This window comes from Enhydra lutris, unplaced genomic scaffold (assembly GCF_002288905.1).
Source record: "Enhydra lutris kenyoni isolate GAN:26980312 unplaced genomic scaffold, ASM228890v2 scaffoldscaffold22, whole genome shotgun sequence".
NCBI classification, from domain to species: Eukaryota; Metazoa; Chordata; class Mammalia; order Carnivora; family Mustelidae; genus Enhydra; species Enhydra lutris.
Window position 1 is genome coordinate 44,146,076 of NW_019154106.1, and position 18,936 is coordinate 44,165,011.

General features: G+C 42.2%; 1 protein-coding gene and 1 pseudogene across 1 annotated transcript in view; one reads left to right on the forward strand and one right to left on the reverse strand.

The window, feature by feature from the left end:
* Positions 1-18,936, reverse strand: part of LOC111150008 (INSC, spindle orientation adaptor protein) — a 121,318-nt gene that overhangs the window by 86,517 nt on the left and 15,865 nt on the right. Inside the window, exon 2 of the mRNA XM_022507319.1 lies at positions 1,253-1,353. Coding sequence (XP_022363027.1) covers positions 1,253-1,353 — 101 coding nt within the window. The remainder of the gene's footprint in view (positions 1-1,252; positions 1,354-18,936) is intronic.
* On the forward strand, positions 4,173-18,911 carry LOC111149463 (annotated as a pseudogene).

Below are 18,936 nucleotides of genomic sequence, written 5' to 3' on the forward strand. Positions count from 1 at the left end.
TCCCAGCTATGTCTCTAACAGGGTTTTCTATTCTAAATGGCACACACAAGCTATATGTCATACCCATAAGCCTTGCTGTCATGATGACTTTGGGGGAGCAGACAGATGACCTCATAAAGGTTAACCCAGTACTAGTAGACTTTCAGCAAATAGTCAACATTTTTTTCTGATTTTAAAAGCAACACACACTTAGAAATATACTCAAAACCCAAGCAATGTAGAAATGAATGATGATAACTCAGGTGGGATGTGGTTAAGGACAGAATAGAGCTCAGATATCCATGATGCCTGTGATAGGCAAAACAAAACCTACAAAACAAAACCAAACAACACAACAGTGACTTAACAGTCTTACAAGGGCTACTTGGATTCTGTTACCTCAAAATGGCCCCATAAAAATGTTTCAGAAAAAAAAAAGAAGAAGAAAAGAAAAGCAAGATGGAAGCCTTGAACACTCAGTTGCACAGGTCCTCCGTGATCAAACCTGCATGAGAGAGGAAAGAGCCTGGTCTTCCCACGACTGAAGCATTTCCAAAATCACAAATCTTTCAGGGCCAAAATCAGGACAGTCCTGGGGCAACTGGGACAGCTGGTCACCACAGATTCATTGTTCTGGTACTTTCCCCTTTGGTTCTGGTTCTGACCTTCAGGACCAGCCAGGTCCCCAGGTCTTTCAGCGTGTGAAGTCACCTCTGGTGCCCCCGTCTCTCCTTCCCACCTCATCATCTGGGCTTCAACTTATGCTCAGTGGATTCCTCCTCCTCCTCCCCATCTCTCACCTCCAACCCAACTCAGGACAATAAATATCCCCAAGGATAAGCTCTGTGCTCTGTTCCTTCCCTGGTGCTCTGGGAGAAGGAGAGGACACTTAAGAGTAGGCTGTCCCTTTCAAGAGACTCTGAGAGAGGCTTCCATAACCCCGAGGGCCCCCAAGGACTCCAGCCTCCTGACCCAGGTGGGATTGGGAGCCTCCTCTGGGATCTCCTATCTTGGCAGAACATCCCATTCAATCATTTGTTTCACTGTCTGCCTGCATCACAGACTCCAGCTCCTTGAGGGACTGGATCTGCCTGATTCCTCCATGTCTCAGGGTCCAGTTCTATCAGGCTCTGCTGAGTCAACATGGCATCCCCAATACCTTGCCTTAAGCTTCCTGTCCAGGACAGTGCACAGAGAGATGGGACTACCTGCAACTTCAAGATCCTGGAGCTGGGCCTCAGCCAGAGGCCTGGCCCTAAGAGACGGGACTTACCGCTGACCGGGCAGAGGGATGGAGTCCAGATGCCGGCCTCCAGGCAATGCCATCATGTTGATCCCAATTTGTAGCAAAGCCTTCCCACAGTGGTCGTGACCCTGGAAAAAGGGAGAGTAGGCCAAGGTCAAGGGATGCCCTGAGAGAGGAGGTGCAATGATTTTCTCTCCCAGTTCCTGGCTACAAGGAGCCAAGGCAGGTGCAGAGGGAAGGCCCCCTCACCCTCTTCTTTTTGAACCAGTTTAGACTCCACTGTCTTCACACAAGTAGTGCAGGACTTAGTTCTACGTCCCAAGCTCACTAGGAATCCCTACAATCTTTTATCTCCCATTATAAATGTTTGCCTGACCCATCTCGCTTTGTTCCAAACATTGGGACACATAGACCAGCAAATATTACATGATACGTACTTATACTTAAAAAGTATCTATGGTTTATCTGGAATTCACATTTATGGGCATTGTGTATTATTTGCTAAATCTGGAAACTCTACACACTAATTCTCCATAACCATCAGAGCACTGGGTTATTTACTTCGATTATGCCCGGGAAATGTGACTCTGTAATGAGCATGGTGGTTGCTTCCCCAAACCCATTCCACATCAGATGATATAATTTCACCCAAACTGCTACTAACTGGTTCAGGAATAGGCATGGGACTCAATTCAGACCAATGAGCCATGACAGAATTGCTTCCAGAAAAAGTTTTCTTTCTCCTAACTGCAAACCACAAGGAGATGTATCTGTCCCGCTGGCCCTGAGCAAGGAAGGACGTCACTTCATTGCTGCTGGAGACCATCTTGCAATCAAGGGAGGACCCAGCTGGGAGAATAAAGTTGGCACACAGAGAATAATAAATCTGGGTCCTTGATCCCTGAGCCACTGAATCTATCAGTGATCCCTGGAGTCTGGCCACCCCTAGGCCTATTATGTAAGATAATAAAGTTCTTGTTGTTTAAGTGAAGATTGTGCTGGTAGAGAGCCAAAAGCAGCCTAACTGATAATGGTAAACCAGGTTCTAGGGGCCTCCAATCCCAGCACTGAGGACCTACCTGGTTTGCCTGTGTCTCACAGATTGGACCAAGACAAGAGTGTCCTTCCACCTGTTGGACTCCTCCTGTCACCTGTCCTTTCCTTGTTCCTCCCTCTCTGCCACCTCCTTCTCTAAGCCAGGGAGGAAGCCCTCCCCAAGGAAAAAGGAGATTCTGTTGATTTTGCCTGGGTAGAGCAACCCAGGAGAGGACTGGCCATCATCTGGCATGCCCTGAGCTGAAGAACAGCAGATTTCAAGACTTTCTGAGAAAACACAAGTATGAACTTGTGGGAAGAGAATAGCTAGGAAGGGTAAAATGAATCCAGAAAAAGTAAACTCTTACTCCATGATTACAAATGACCCTTATGAGAAAAGAACGGAGGAGGACTTTAATTAACAGTGATATCGCTGGACATAATGTACCCTTTATGACGTGTGGAATAAAGAAGAAAACAGTCGATCCGGAAAGTATGGGAGCCAGGAGCTCAGAATAAACTAGGGCATTATGTAATTGCGGAGACTCACTCCCACTGCCTATTTCCTGGTCTGCGGGTCCCACCACCCTATAAGCCCCGTAACCCAAGGGCCAGCCATGCAGCCAGCATTCTATGTATCTGTTGAAAAGATGAGTGGAATACATTTTTAATACCTTTATGCTGAGCCTGAGTTCTTTCTCTGTAACTGAGAATAATACTATCTATTGTATCTATTGTCAATGCTATATATGATAACAGTGACCTGATTTAAGGACTCTGCAAGTGTCAGGCCAGGGTGAGAGTGTGATAAACAGTAGCCCTTTGTTATTCTCATGCCCCGAGAGTCTGCTGTACGCTTAGCCCTGTGGTCCGTTATGCTGAAGGCGACGCAGAAAATGAGACAAAGCCCAGAACGCTTTGATCGTGCTTGATGAGCGCCCATCAACATTGGCAGTATCGCCATTGTTATCTCTAGTGTTATGATCATGATTGAAAAAGTGTATTTTTGGGACCCAGTGAGTCAGCAGTCTGAAAAGGATGGCACACAAGAAAAAGCCAGAAACAATAAAAGGAGGTAACTGTTCCTCTTCTGATGCGCAGGACCAAAGAAACCCAATGGGAAATACGAGCTTCGCAGAGTGAATGCTACGACGTCATCAGACAGCAGTGCGCAAGCAAATCTTATTTTACCTCCACTCCATCATAAAGCAGAAAGGGATACAGTGTACAAACGGGGAAGGGGGGATTCAAACTAATGGGCTCCAAGGCCCTTCAAAGGGTGATCTAGTCAGGGTTCTGTGAGGAGATGAAGCATGTCCTTGGCATTGGGGGAGCTATGGATCCGATCAAGTTGTATCTGATGCCCCCAGACAAAGGGAGAGCTGTCATGAGCAGAAACCTGGATGCAAGAGAATGACCTGAATTTCTAAGAGATAGATTCTAGAAACACAGCAGTGACCCTGAAATCCTAGAACAGATTCCTAATTGCTGATCTGTGAGCCCCTCAGGCAGAAGCCAGCCAGAGCCCAGGAGGAACAAATCAGGCCCAGACAATCGGCTTCCTTTTCATTAGGGACCGTGGGCTCCTAGCAGAGGGGAACACGACAGTAAACCTGGTATATCTTGATTTCGTTAAAATGCCCCGGTGAGATGTCCTTGTTCATCCATTTCACCCCTGGCCTCCCAGCAGTTGTGCCAGTGGAGACATCCAGCAAACAAAACCTTGGTTCCTGAGGTTGCAAGTTTTCCCAGGGGCAGGGGAAGCCTCGTGGGGATGTGTGGGTTGCATTTCCATTCCTGCCCTGTCTACTGACTGTATTATTTATGCCTGCCTCTTTCCCCCAGTGGGACAAGGCTCCTCGATGCCTGAAAGCACATCTTGCTCAGTGTGAGCCTGGGCCCAGGATCCTACATGATGACCTGCGTGGTAGAAGCCAGGATTGTGAATCAGACTAGCTCACAGAGGAGCCACCACTCAGAGGCACTGGCAATGGGGCACAGGTAAGAGAGAACATCTGGAAGGTAAGATAGGAAGTACCAAGAGTTTAACCCAGCTGATATTTTTAAAATGTCTCTAATAATAATAATGGCTAGCATTTATTGAGTGCATGCCATGAGCCAAGCACTGTTCTAAATGCCTCATATAGTATTAACTCATTTTATACGATCATCATGCCCATTACAGATGAGACTCTGAAATTCAGTGGTGGTGTGTGCATTGCTCAGGGTCACACAGAGGACTAGGGTCCAGGCTTTAGGATTTCGAGGGGAGGTCCTGGAGCAGATGGAAGGATGACGACAAGAGACAACAAATGACAGGTGTTTGCATTTGCTAACCGGAAGCCAGACTCCCTTCCAAGGTCACAACCACACTTAGCCCTCCAGCTCTCTTCCTTCACACCAAGTGCCTCCTTTTGCTCCCACCTCCCTGACTGGGAGTCCTCCAGCTTCGTCTGGTGCTGGCCCTCTATGACACAGCCAGAGGACAGAAGAACAGTCCTTAGAAAAATGAAGCAGATCGCCAACACTCCACTCAAACGGAGGAAGGAAGAGGGGCGTGGATAGTGGGCACACCTCTTCTGTCCCTCATTTCTTGGTTCCTTTTGTGAGAGTCATGTGAACAGCTGTGGGCCCTAAAGGAATCAGAGATGAGGAAACCACAATCCCAGCTAAGGCCTTAAGTGTCACTAGCTTTACAGAGAGACCTGTTTCAAGAATGCAGCCCTCATAGAAGCTCCCGCAGCCGGCTGCCTTGGCAGCCCCCTTCCCTAAGCCCTATGCTGGGTTCATCCTAGTGAGCAGAAATTCCAAGTACGATGCCTCCTGACAGCATGTCAGAAAATGGACTCAAGGTAATCCCTTTGCTCCCCACTGTTTGTCCTCAATGGTGTTGCAAAAAGAACTTGGTTTTTGGGATCTGACAGACCTGGATTCAAATACTGACTCTATACCAGATTAGTGCATAACCTTGAGAAAATCATGAACCCCCATGAATGAGGTTACCTCAATTATACCTGCCTCCTAGGAGCTTCATAGGGGTTAAATACGATCACTTGCAAAAGCCCCTAATAGATGGGAAAGGAAGGGAAAGGGAAGGGAAGAGGGAAGGAAAAAGAGAAGAAAAAAGGAAGAGAAGGAAAAAGGAAAGGAGAGGAAAGGAAAGGAAAGGGAGGGATAAAGGGAAAGGGAAGAGAAGGGAAGGGAAGGGAAGGGAAGAGGGAAGGAAAGGAAAGGATAAAGGGAAAGGGAAATGAAAAGGGAAAAGGGAAGGGAAGGGAAGGGAAAGAATCATGTGCTTGGCACATGGCAGCCTCAAAGAGGAAGTGTTCTTCGTGGAAGGAGGAGTTGAGAAATGTGTCTCAGGGCAGAGATGCTGCCTTGGCCGTGAGAACTGTGGAAAGGACACAGGCAGGAGTGAGTGAGAAAGAGGAGGCTCCATCACTTCTGTCCCCACCCCACAACCCTGCCCAAGGCGCTTCTTAACTCATTGGAAATCTCACCCTCAAGGATGTAGCCTTGGTTCTCTGGGGCTCTCAGCAATGTCTCCCCCACCAGAAGAGGCTAGTTTACAAGACAAACCTGAAGCCTTAAGTTTCTCTGATTTAATTCAATGCCCGCTGTGACAACTGCTCATTTGGACAGCTCATTTCTCTCCCGCCTCTTCTTAGAGGCAGACCTTGCTCACCTCCATTTGGCGAACAAGCCAGCTTGGGCTCAGAAGGAAATGGTAGATGATTTACAGTAAATTATTCAGTTAGAACCAGGATGGGAGCGGCTTCTGTCATTGTTCGATGGGCCAGTCCTGGTATGGTTCAAGGCTGGGCTGGGATTATTTAATCTGCAGAATCCATTAGGGCTGTCAACAAGGCAGGACAGTAAATATTGTGGAGGTTAAGTTCTGCTCTGTGCGAGGTATAGGGAGGAGGCAGCTGGGGGAGTGGGTGGGGGAGGAATGAGACGTGGGGATTCAATCAAGTCCCTCATTATGTGATCCCCTACCCCCTCATTATTTCTCTTAGAATTTATCACAATTGTAATTAAACAACTGAAATTAGTGGCTTTAACTTTTCTCCCTTGAGGATCCTGGGAGCAGGGACCGGAGGTCTGTCCTGCCCACTGCTGTATCCCCCACACCCCCTCCTGACAGGTGCCTGGTACACAGTGATCAGATCGATCAGATTGATGAACTCTTATTGACTGACTGGGTGGGTTCTTACCGGAACACCAGCTTCCTCACTGGTAAAAGAGAGACAGGCGCCTATGCTGTCACACTGTGATCAGTACTGGTTGAGAGGGTTGTGGGAGGGCCTTTTCCAACCATATATGCTGCAGGGAAAGGGCTTGGCATCCTAACACCCACTGAGACAAAGCCACTTGCCCCTCCTGAGTTTCTGTGGTCCTCACTGTCCAATCATACCTGGCTGAGCAGGCTCCTTCCCCACCATGAGCTCTTTGCTCTGCTAGACAAGTTCTTCCAGACAGACAGACAGACAGACAAGAGACAGTTGCATGACAGCTGCAAAAACTGGGGGGGGAAAAGGGAGGTTGCTAAGGGAGGTCCAGAAGGCTTTCCAGCTGTGCTAGGCAGGAATGGAAGGTGGGGAGAAGGGGTCACCGCAAGTTTCTCAAGGCATGACCCTAAAAGTGACCCTTGCAAGAGGCATTTGAAGACAAAGGAAAGGGGAAGGTGCAAAGGGAAGAGTGCCGGGGCAGAGGGAAGAACATGGGAATTTCAAGGAACTGCAAGTGTCTCTAGAAGGCTGTAGTGAGCACTTCAAGCTGGGGGAGGGGTTTAGGGAAACTATCCTAGTGGCATGGGAATGCAGAAGAAGGAGTGGCCACTTTCAGCTGAACTGGGTCTTAAATGCAGGGTGGGATTTTGCCAAGTGAAGATAAGACAAGGACATCCAGTGCCAAGAGAGCAGTGTGAGAAGTGGCAACAAGACCAGAAAATGAAGCAAGTATTCAGGGACCCAGATTCCTTCATGTGGCTGGAGGGAAGGCATCTCTGTGGCACCTTCTTTGGATGCCAGATTCTTTGGACTCTATTCTGTGGGTGATAGGGAGTCACTGAAGGTTGTTTGAGTAGGGACTGAAATGATCAGAGTGGAATTTCAGCTTCCATGGTGACCAGTAAGTGGATGGACTCCAGGGAGTGAGGCCAGCAGCAGGGTTCCATTTAAGAGACAGATGCTACTCCCAAGGGGGACTACAGAAGTCCTGGGGTTAGAGCCATGGGGACTTGCAGTAGAAAGGAGGGCGGTTACAATGAGCTTTAGGAGGTAATGACAATGAGCTTCCCTCTTGCCCCCACTCAAGACCCTGTTGATCTGCAGGAGGGTGGCAATAGTCATCAAGACATTTCAGTATTGCGAGCTGGGGTGGTCAGCATCCTACAGCAATCAGATATCTGACTCTCTGACTCTCATTCCCAGGGGAGGCACAAGAAACTAAGCAGGCTGTCACCTAGCTTGAATGGACTACTATAACCTACTGAATGGGCTGAGCCTTATGAAATACAGACAGAGCAACTCTCTAGAGGAAGCCCGAGTGACATTTTACAGCTGTCAGGCAACGGGGTCCAGTAAGTGGACAGAATAGACCTCTGGGCTCCCAGAGCTGGGCAGCCCAGAATGATTGTGTGTCAGATAGGAGCCACCCAGACCTGAGCTCTGCTCCTCCATTCCAGAGTTAGAACAGTTTCAACAAAGCACAGGCAAGGCTCTGAGTCTCCCCCTGATTAACTGGATACATCTATCTTCTAGGCTTTACCTGAAAAGTAACAAGAATCCCACCTGCACAAATATGTCAAGGGTAAGACTATAGCCTCCAGCCTCCAGCCACAATCTAGGTAGCCTTCCTGGAGGAGCTCACATCATAAAGCTAGAGTATTAGAATTAGGAGGCCTTAGGGATTCCTGCTTTGTAATAATAACTATAATGATAATAATGAGAGGGAGAAGAGGGAGAAATATTTAGGGTACTAACATTATGTTAGACATTATGTTAAGTGCTTTAAATTTCATCTTCAAAATACTCTTGTTATCCCCATTTTTCAGATGAGGAAACTGAAGCACAGAAATGAGCCTGGGCAGATGGAGAGAACGATTCAGAGAGGGGAAGAGATCTGCTTGAAGTCACACAGCAGCTGAGTTATATCTGGGACATGCACCCTGGTCTCCTCACTGCCATCAACTTCCCCATGGGAAATCCAAGGAAGGCTTTGTGTGATTAGAGCCCTGAGAGACCCACCCATGCTCAGAGTGACTTACCCTGGGAAATCAATGGTTCTGGCAGTTCGCCATCTCCAAAGTGGGATAGTTACTCATGCTCTTTCTCTTTTGCTGCTGCTATCAACACAGGGAAATGAAAAGTGGAGAGAGAAATTATAGGGATTCCTAGTTTAATTAGGCCCAGTTTTGGAATGAGCCAGGCAGGTTGATGCAGACTCCCCAGAGGTCTGAGAGAAGGAGCCAGAGTCAAGATCTCCCTGCAAAGTTCTATGTGCCCCAGTCCCCAATCAATATGACAGCCCATCTTCTAAATGGCTCCAACTTGTCAAAGACAAGCCCTAGGCAGCCTTTCCTGAAGGAGCATGTGTAACAGTCCTAGAGGAAGCCCAAATTCCTGGAGACCGGAAAGCCATTCTGACCCCCATCCTATACCCCAGGGTGGGTCCTTCCTGGCTCCAGGACTCCGACATCCCAGCCGCCAATCAGATGAGCGCCCAGCCCTGAACCACACAAGGAAACTGCGGTTGCTGGCATTTGGGAGCTGGACTTGAGCTGCTGACTTTCTAAGGGTCAGAAGGAGCAAGTGGCGCCCCCAACCTCCAGGACCTTTGGCAGAGCGTAGTCCCTGGGAGATGCTCGGCTGGACCTTTTGGCCACCCCAGTCCAGACCTCTGTTGCTTAAGATTAGAGATTTGGAGTCAGTTACCAGCCGTATGATCATGGGCATTAAGTGTCCTTATCTGTAAAGTTGGGTATATAAGAAGGACAATGGAAGCAATGGTTCCTTCCTCATGGTGCTACGGTGTGGATCATTGAGATCCCATGTGCACCAAGCACACAGGGGTGCTTGATATAAGACTGGTTCTATTTCTCTCCTGGTGAGGACAAGTACTTCGCAGTCAGGGAACAGCCAGATGGAGGCCACACTACAGCCTCCTAAACTATATCCAACTAGTCAACTGCTTTTTACTCTTTAACTTTTTAAATTATCCCTTCTTACTTTCTAACTTTTCCTGATGTGAATGTTAGCCAACTGCTCAAACGTTCCTTAGCTCTGATTTGCAAAAGTGAGAGCTCTCTCTCCCTGGGCCCAGATCCCAGGGTGCTAAAATTAACAACCAGTATACTTTAAGCTAATGACTTACTGGTCATGACTGCCACAAAGAGACATAATTTTCAGATAAAAGCCATTAGAGAAAATTGAATAGCTCCAGCGTGGTGAAAATTTGGATACATCCTGTTTCATAAATCACACTCAGAGGTTACACTGGGCAAGCTATTTCCCTCACTGAGTCACGATGAGGCCCCAGTTTGAGGGGTTCTATACACCCTTGGGAAAGAAGACATAGGGGAGAGAACCATGCAATCTGGGGCATAGAAGGAGTCAAACATGAACAGCCTATTCACAGAATGTTGTCTTATTAAGGCTCATTTAAGTCTGATATGTCACATGTCCTAGTAGCATCCAAACAGTGCAATGCAAGGTGTCTAGTACTGAGTAGGAACTCAATAAATATTAGCCATTACCCAATAGGGGATTCCACGGTTCTCCAAAAACATCGTGCCCTTCCATAATGCTATGTATTGGTCATGGCACCGCAACATGTCCAGACCAAAATATCGTCAATTCTCTTCTTCTATCTCCAGGTAATAAGAATGTTTCAGGACTCAGTTCTAATCCCACCTCATCTGAGAGGCCTTCTCCAACCACTCTAACTGACAGTAATTTCTCCCTCCAAAAAGTTCCCTAGGAATCAATGAAAGTGGGTGGTCTTGAACAGTTTTAAATTATATTGTAATAGAAGGTATATTTTCTCCATGTCCTTCTCTCTTCCCCAGTCCACCTGTTAAGTGAAGCCACAGCAACTGGAAAGTCACAATACAGTAAGGCCAAAAGATGGAGGAAGATGAGTCCTGAACACTTTTTGGGGTAGAGCCACCCAACTCACATCAATCCAGGGGAGCAGTAAGTAAGAAACACACACAATGTGCTAGACCATTAATATTGGGGGGCTGTTTATTATAGCAACTAATCTGAATTAACCTAATTACAAAAACTAAAATAGATGCTATACTTAAGGCATCTGTAAGTGTGCTAGACACAGAAGTCTTTCAGTAAATATAAGCTCCTTTTCTCTTCTTCTTCAGCCTTGGAGATGGTGGAATACTGTGTTTGTCTACTGACAAAGCCCTCTGGACCCTGACTCTAGTTCATGTACCATACAGCCAGAGTCCAGAAGTTGATGAGGTGAGAGTAGGATGGAATAAATACCTACAAACGTTCAAAGTCCCATCAGTTCCGAGACTAAGATTGTTTCTCAGCCACTGACTTCTCTGCTCATGTGCATCCATTCACAATAATAGCTAAATTTTATTATACTCAGGTGGTTCTCAGATGCATTTTTTTTCATATTTTAGCAACTGGAATAAAGATGCATGTTTCAGTCAATGGTATCTTGGCACTGTGTCACAGTTTCATTGAAAGCATATTTTCTCTTTGAAGAAGTAACAGGTCATCTTATAATCTGTGGCATCTTAAATTCAATGAAATATAGTACTAGGCACTTAAGTATATGCCAAGCACTCTTCTAAGTGCTTCCCAGAAATAAATTCATTTATTTCTCAAAAAATCCAAAATAATCAGTACTGCTATTATCCCCATTTTAAAGATGCGGAAATGAAGACCCAAAGGGATTCAATAATTTGCCAAGGCGCACAGCTAGTAAGCTGAGTGACGATAAAAATGACACCCTCCCTTTAAGGAACTTCATACCACGCCACTGTTTTTCAGCTCCTGGTTTTTAGGTGACTAAATTGAGTCCCCTTCTTATAGAGAAAGATCACACGTGAATTTTATGTTTGGCAATATGGTGGATCACATATCTAAAATACTTCTCCATAAGAAGAATTTGGAAGGACTGATAAAAATGTTCTCAATGGTTTTAAAATGCATCACCAAAAGATAAGCAATCTGGAGAGGCCAGGAAGAAGACAAAAGCAGGAACCAGGGGTAATAAGCAAGAACTGAAGGGAGTTTTTGCCCTAAGGACATCTGCTACTGTACTCCTTAAGCTTCTGTTTCACATGTGTATGGGGCAGGGAAAACTAGGCACAAAGTCTAGGGATTAGGGAAGGAATCAAATAGAGGGTCCAAAAGATCAGAAGCTCAATGTTAAGAGTAAATGAGAAATAATCTTCCCTACAGAAGATGCAAGAAAAGTGTCGCAAATTTTGCATTGAGTAAAGGGAAGTAAAAATCTCTCCCAAGAATTAACGACCACAATATGGCCTTCATATAGGTTTGTGGCCTGAATTCCCACTATCTGGAAGGGAGGGACTCAGTTAGAGAATTAAGTTTCAAGAAATAAAAGAGAGCCTTGGAAATATTTTCAAGGAACAAAGGCTATAAAATATGACCAAGCAGATTTGAGAAAGAACCAAATTTGAGATGGAACTTTTATAAATTAAAAATGTATAATTAAAATGAAAAACTCACTGGACAGATTAATCACAGCTAAGGAATGAATTAGTGTACTAAAAGGACAAAAGAAATGATCCAAAATGTAGCTCAGGAAGACAAAGGGAGAGAAAATGTGAGTGAAATAAAGCTAAGGAATAAAGAGTTAAGTAGTCTACCAAGTATTTAATCAGATTTCTAAAGGCAGATAAAATAAAAAGAACAGAGGAAAAAGTGATATTCAAAGAAACAGTGGCTGAATTTTTTTCCCAGAAATTTTGAAAGACAAAGCAACTTTCAAATCCAGGAATGCTGATGAATTTCAAGCAGGAAAAATACAAAATATATACACACCCTAGAAAACTCCTAAGACTAAAGAACACCAAAGATAAAGATTTTAAAGCAACCAAAGTGGGCAAAAGAGAAGGAGAGAGACAGAGACTCAGAGAGATAGAGAGACAGAGAGAATTAGACCAACAGGTGACCATAAGAGCAACAATGAAAGTTAACAGGCAATGAGAAAATATCTGATTACAAAAAATAATTGTCCGAAAATTCTATATCTGTAGAAACTCTTTTCAAGAGTAAGGATGAAATAAAGAAATTTTCAAACAGGTAAAAACCCCACAAAGGAAATTCTAAAGGATTTCAGGCGGAAAGAATATAATGCCAGAATGGAAGATTTGAGATACAAGAAAGAATGATGAGCAAACTTACCTGTAACATTTGAGTAAATCTAAACAAACCTTAATTATAAGAAACAATTACACCTCACCTGTGAGGTAAGGGGAAAAAAGATAAATCCAAAATACTCTATGCAAATTCAAAAGGGATGACTAAGTTCTAAGTTTCTTTTATTTGAGGAGAAGGAAAATAGAGATGTAACTTTAGCCTTATTAGGTAATGATTAATGCTGTAATATCTAGGGTTACCTTATTAGGTTATGATAAATGCTATAATATGTATGCATAACTAAAATAATTTACATAAAAATAAAAATAAATATTACCATTCAAATAAGTTAAAAGGGGAAAAAATAAATGAGTAATAAAAAAAGCAACCAAAAAGAAGAAAAAAGAAGTTTGGGGGGCTATTATTGGTGAATAATAGTAATCACAGTAAGGGGAAGACAAATTAAACAAGCTAATTGTAAGCAAAGATTATAAAGTGTGCATTCCACTTACACACATTCACTCACACACACATACACACACACACACACACACACACACACACACACACACACACAGGAAAAGAGAGAAAGAAAAGTAGAGAAAAAAGTGAGAAAGTGTGCCATGTTCCAGCAACAATATCCCGAAAATAAAAAGACCCAAAACAACTTAAAGTTAAATGCTCCAAAAGATAAACCAGAGAAATATTTACTTAAAGACGTCTTCAAGACAATAACCATTATGGAAATGAAGAAATTTGTTACATAAAAATAAAAAGATGGACCCACCAAGAAAATATAATAGTGAGGATGTACATAATAACAACAATAATCTTAAAATATACAAAGAAAAAACTGATAAAATTTCAAGGAAAAATAAACAAGTCCAGAATCACAGACGGAGAGGCCAACACAATTTTGCCATTAATTGATAGCTCAAGCAGAAAAATGATCAGTGAAGATATAGGACATTTGAATGACACAAGTTAGATTTAATGTTTATAAACAGAACACTGCATTCAACTTATCAGAAATACACATTCTTTTCAAGGATTCATGAATTGTTCTTTTTTTTTTTAATGACTAGAGACTAGAGCATAAGCAAGCCTCCACAAATTTCAAATGATTGGTATCCTATAGACTGCAATCTCTACCCCAATATAAATACCCCCATAATTTGGATATTTTAAACATATAAATCAGAGGTCAAAGAAGAAATCAGAACAGAAATTAAAAAACAAATCCAAATTATTATAAAAATACTTACATAAAAATCATATTGTATACAGATAAAATTAAAAGCAAAAATTACAGCATTAAAAGAGAAAATAAGAAAATATAAAATTAGAAGATTTTTAACTTCTAAAATTAGACATTTTATTTTTTTTTATTTCTTTTCAGCATAACAGTATTCATTGTTTTTGTACCACACCCAGTGCTCCATGCAATACATGCCCTCCCTAATACCCACCACCTTGTTCCCCCAACCTCCCACCCCCTGCCCCTTCAAGACCCTCAGGTTGTTTTTCAGAGTCTGTAGTCTCTCATTGTTCACCTCCCCTTCCAATTTCCCTCAACTCCCTTCTCCTCTCCATCTCCCCATGTCCTCCATGTTATTTGTTATGCTCCACAAATAAGTGAAACCATATGATAATTGACTCTCTCTGCTTGACTTATTTCACTCAGCATAATCTCTTCCAGTCCCGTCCATGTTGCTACAAAAGTTGGGTATTCATCCTTTCTGATGGAGGCATAATATTCCATAGTGTATATGGACCACATCTTCCTTGTCCATTCGTCTGTTGAAGGGCATCTTGGTTCTTTCCACAGTTTGGCGACCGTGGCCATTGCTGCTATAAACACTGGGGTACAGATGGCCCTTCTTTTCACTACATCTGTATCTTTGGGGTAAATACACAGTAGAGCAATTGCAGGGTCATAGGGAAGCTCTATTTTTAATTTCTTGAGGAATTTCCACACTGTTCTCCAAAGTGGCTGCACCAACTTGCATTCCCACCACCTGTGTAAGAGGGTTCCCCTTTCTCCACATCCTCTCCAACACATGTTGTTTCCTGTCTTGCTAATTTTGGCCATTCTAACTGGTGTAAGGTGGTATCTCAATGTGGTTTTAATTTGAATCTCCCTGATGGTTAGTGATGATGAATATTTTTTCATGAAGACACTTTATTTTTTTAAAAAAATATTTATTTATTTATTTGAGAGAGAAGGAGCACATGCAGGCAATGGGAAGGGAAAGAGGGAGAGAATCTCAAGCAGATTCCCTGCTGAGTGTGGAGCTCCATGCAGGGCTGATCTCATGGCCCATGAGATCATAACCTGAGCCAAAACCAAGAGTTGGACACAACTGACTAAGCCACCAAGGCATACCAACATAAGACATTTCAGAGAAGAGAATAATTCTAAGGAAATTAGCAGAAGAACAATAGTTAAGATAGGAGAAAAAACATTAAGCAAAACACAATGAAGACACAAAACAAAATGTAAACACAAATGAAAGGATCAGTAGAGTCAAAGTTAGTTTTTGAAAGCACAAAAAATATAGACAAAACTCTGAGATGATCAGAGGGAAGAAAGGTCAGGAAAAAAAAGAACACAGACAATATTAACAATAAAAAGGAATTTATAACTATAGTGCAGCAGAGATAAAAGAATAGTATGGATAATATTATATGGACAGGAATATTCTACAATATTATTATTCATAAATGCAATATTATTATTCATAAATAAGTTGGACAAATTTCTAGAGAAATGTGTTAGCCAAAATTAACTCAGTAAGAAATAGATCTACAACCAGGAAATAAACTAATTTCCCCATAAGGAAAACCAAGTACAGAGAAGTTCACAGATGAGTTTCTATCATTAAAAAAAAAAAAAAAAAAAAAGATAAACTCACCGAAACTTTTCCAGAAAACACACCTCAATTCATTTTATGAGGCTGACATAATTTTGATACTGAAACTAAGCAAAAACACAAGAAAGGAAATTTATAGGCCAATCTCATATACAAACATAGATGAAAATACACTAAACAAAATACCATCAAACAACCCAGCTGCATATGAAAAGGTTAATACACCATGGCCAAGTTGGTTTTAGCCTAATGTTTCAGCTGTTTTAACATTAGAAAATAGATTAATGAAACCCACTGCATTAATGGGCTAAAAAAGGAAAACTTTATGATCATGTTAATAGATGAAGAAAAACAACTTTATAAAATTTGACAGCCACTTATAATAAAACCTTTTAGTAAACTAGAAATACAATAGATCTTCTCTAAACTGATTAAAGGGCATCTACCAAGAAAAAAATATACCAGGAATGACATACTTATTGATGACATGTTGAAAGCATTTCCTATGAGACCAAAAGCAAAATAAAAATCCCCAGTTCCCACTAACTTTTATTCATTATTGTACTACAGATCTTAGCTAGTGTAGAAAGAAAGAAAACTTATAAGAATGGAAAGAAACAAAACTGTCATTATTTGCAATTAATATGATTTTCCACAGGGTTGTCACATCTACCTATGCACAATAGCACACAGCCAAGGGAGTGAGTGGAGCTTGCTTTTGGCATTCTGCTGTGACCACCCAGTCACACTCCTTACACAGACACAAACCTGTAGTCCCCTGGGGATGCCTAGTCTCCAGGGATTCACATCTCCCCAGATGTCGTTCCCTAATTCTTATTAAAATGTAGCATGAACTAGCAAGTCACTCTCATTGTGAATACAGAAAACTCAAAAGTATCTACAATAAACTATTTTAATTCATAAAATGACTTAGGAAGTTGGCGTTAAATGAATATACAAAAGTCAAGTGTAGTCCTAGACACTGGCACAAATGTAAAGTGAAATGTAGAACAAAAAGCATTAACAAGAGCAACAAAAATATGTAAGGTATATACAAGTTAATCTTAAAATGTGCAAGTTCCTAAATGAGAACAAATACTATTAAAATATATTAAAGAAGGGCAAAATAAATAAGAGATATTTCATATATATAGATAGGAAAATGTCAATTTACTGTAAACTGATGTATAGATACAATGTAATCCAAATCAAATCCCCATAGGATTTTGTCCTAGAACTTCATGAGTTAAATCTGAAATGTATAACCAAGATTATTCCTGAAAAAGAAAAATAATATCTAAGGTCAAAAACAAGAGAAGGGTGCCCACTTTCAACATTCCCATTCAACACAGTACCAGAGCCCTAGCTAGAGCAATTAGGCAAGAAAAGGAAATAAAAGGAATCCAAAGCAGAAAGGAAGAAGTAAAACTGCCTCTGTTTGCAGATGACACAATATTATATATAAAAAACCCCTAAAAATATATATATATAAAAAATTATATATAAGAACCCTTAAAAAAAACAAAAAACTGTTAGAACTAATAGATGAATTCAGTATATTTCAGGATTAAAAAGCCACATATTAAAAAAAGTTGCATTTCTAAACATTAATAACAAAGAAGAAATAAAGAAGAAATAAAGAAAATAATCTCATTTACAGTAACATCAAAAATAATAAAATACTTAGGAATAAATTTAACTAGGGATGTGAAAAATATGTACACTGACAACTATAAAACACTGATGAAAGAAACTGAAGAAGACAAAAATAAATGGAAAGACATACCATGTTCATAGATGAGAATAATTAATGTTGTTAAAGTGTCTATACTACACAAAGCCATTTACAGACCCAATATAATTCTTACTAGAATTCTAATGACATTTTAAAAAAAGATTTAATTTATTTATTTGACACAGAGACATAACGAGAGCGAGAACACAAGCAGGGTGAGTGGGAGCAGGAGAAGCAGGCTTCCCGTGAGCAGGGAGCCCAATGTGGGGCTCCATCCCAGGACCCTGGGATCATGACCTGAGCTGAAAGCAGACGCTTAACAACTGAGCCACCCAGGCACCCCTCTAATGACATTTTTTCACAAAAAGAGAAAACTATCCTAAAATTCATATGGCACCACAAAAGACTTCAAAGCAATCTTAAGAAAGAACCAAACTAGAGGTTTTCTCCTTTCAAACTATATTACAAAGCTATACTAATCAAAACTGTGTGGGAAAATGATAAAAACAGACACCTAGACCAGTGGGGAAAATTGAGAGCCCAGAAATAATCCCCCACAAATATGACTAACTAACATTTGACAGGGAGCCAAGAATATTCAATGGGGAAAAGAAAAGCTCTTCAACAAGCAGTGCTGGGAAAACTAAATATTCACATGCAAAAGAATGAAATTGGACCCCTCTCTTATAGTGTCCGCAAAAATTAATTCAAAATAGATTAAAGACTTTGTTGTCAAACCTAAAACTATAAAACTAGAAGAAAGCATGGGAGGAAAAACTCTCTGAAATTGGTCTCGACAATGACATGGTGGCCATCCTGGGCTCATGAGGCAATGAAAAGACTGTGACAGAGAGGAATGGTCTTCCTCCTCCCTCACCCCCTTGTGCCTTTCTTTCTTCCTCCTCCTCTCCTTTCTGGCCAAGTCTCATCCATTTCCCCTAAGGGCACTCTAATGCTACATAAAGGCAAGACTTCCCAGCACCGCAGGAAAATAGGGTGCAAGCCCACAAACTATTACCCCATCACCACTTGTGCAAAAACTGATTTGAACGCCTCTCTGGGTTTGAACAAAGGCAGTGCCAGGATTTCAAATGTCTCTGTTTTTGCACTGGAGACCCTTCCCTGCTAAGTATGAAGATGAAAAAAACTGGAAACTGATCAAAACCTTATTCAGAGTTGGAATGGAAAGATTTATGGTGACAGCACTACCTGGCTAAAACTGTTCTGAGATTGCTTTGCTCTGATTCCTCTGAATCCAGTCACTGAGTTTGGAGGTGAGCTGCACAGAGAGGAAGGAAAACTCTTCTACCCTTCTTGCAATGCGGTTTCGAATCACGCTCGCAAGGCTGCCATTAGCGACCACCTCAAGTCCAAGACTCACACCAAGAGCGAGGCAGCATATGAAGAGCAAAATGTGAGAATGAAGCAGAGGCTTCTAACTGCATCCCTTCAATGCAAAAGTACTGCACAAGCAGAAAGTCAGTGCTATCCAGGACTGTGTGAAAATGTGCCTGGAAGCCAACATCCCACTTGAGAAGGCTGATCACCCAGCAGTCCGTGCTTTCCTGTCTCGCCATGTGAAAAACGGAGCCTCCATACCTAAGTCAGACCTGCTGAAGAGAGCATATCTGCCTTATGGACATGAGAATGAGAATGAATTCCTCAACTCACAAGACTGTTGACAAGGAGGTTGTGTTAACCACGTTA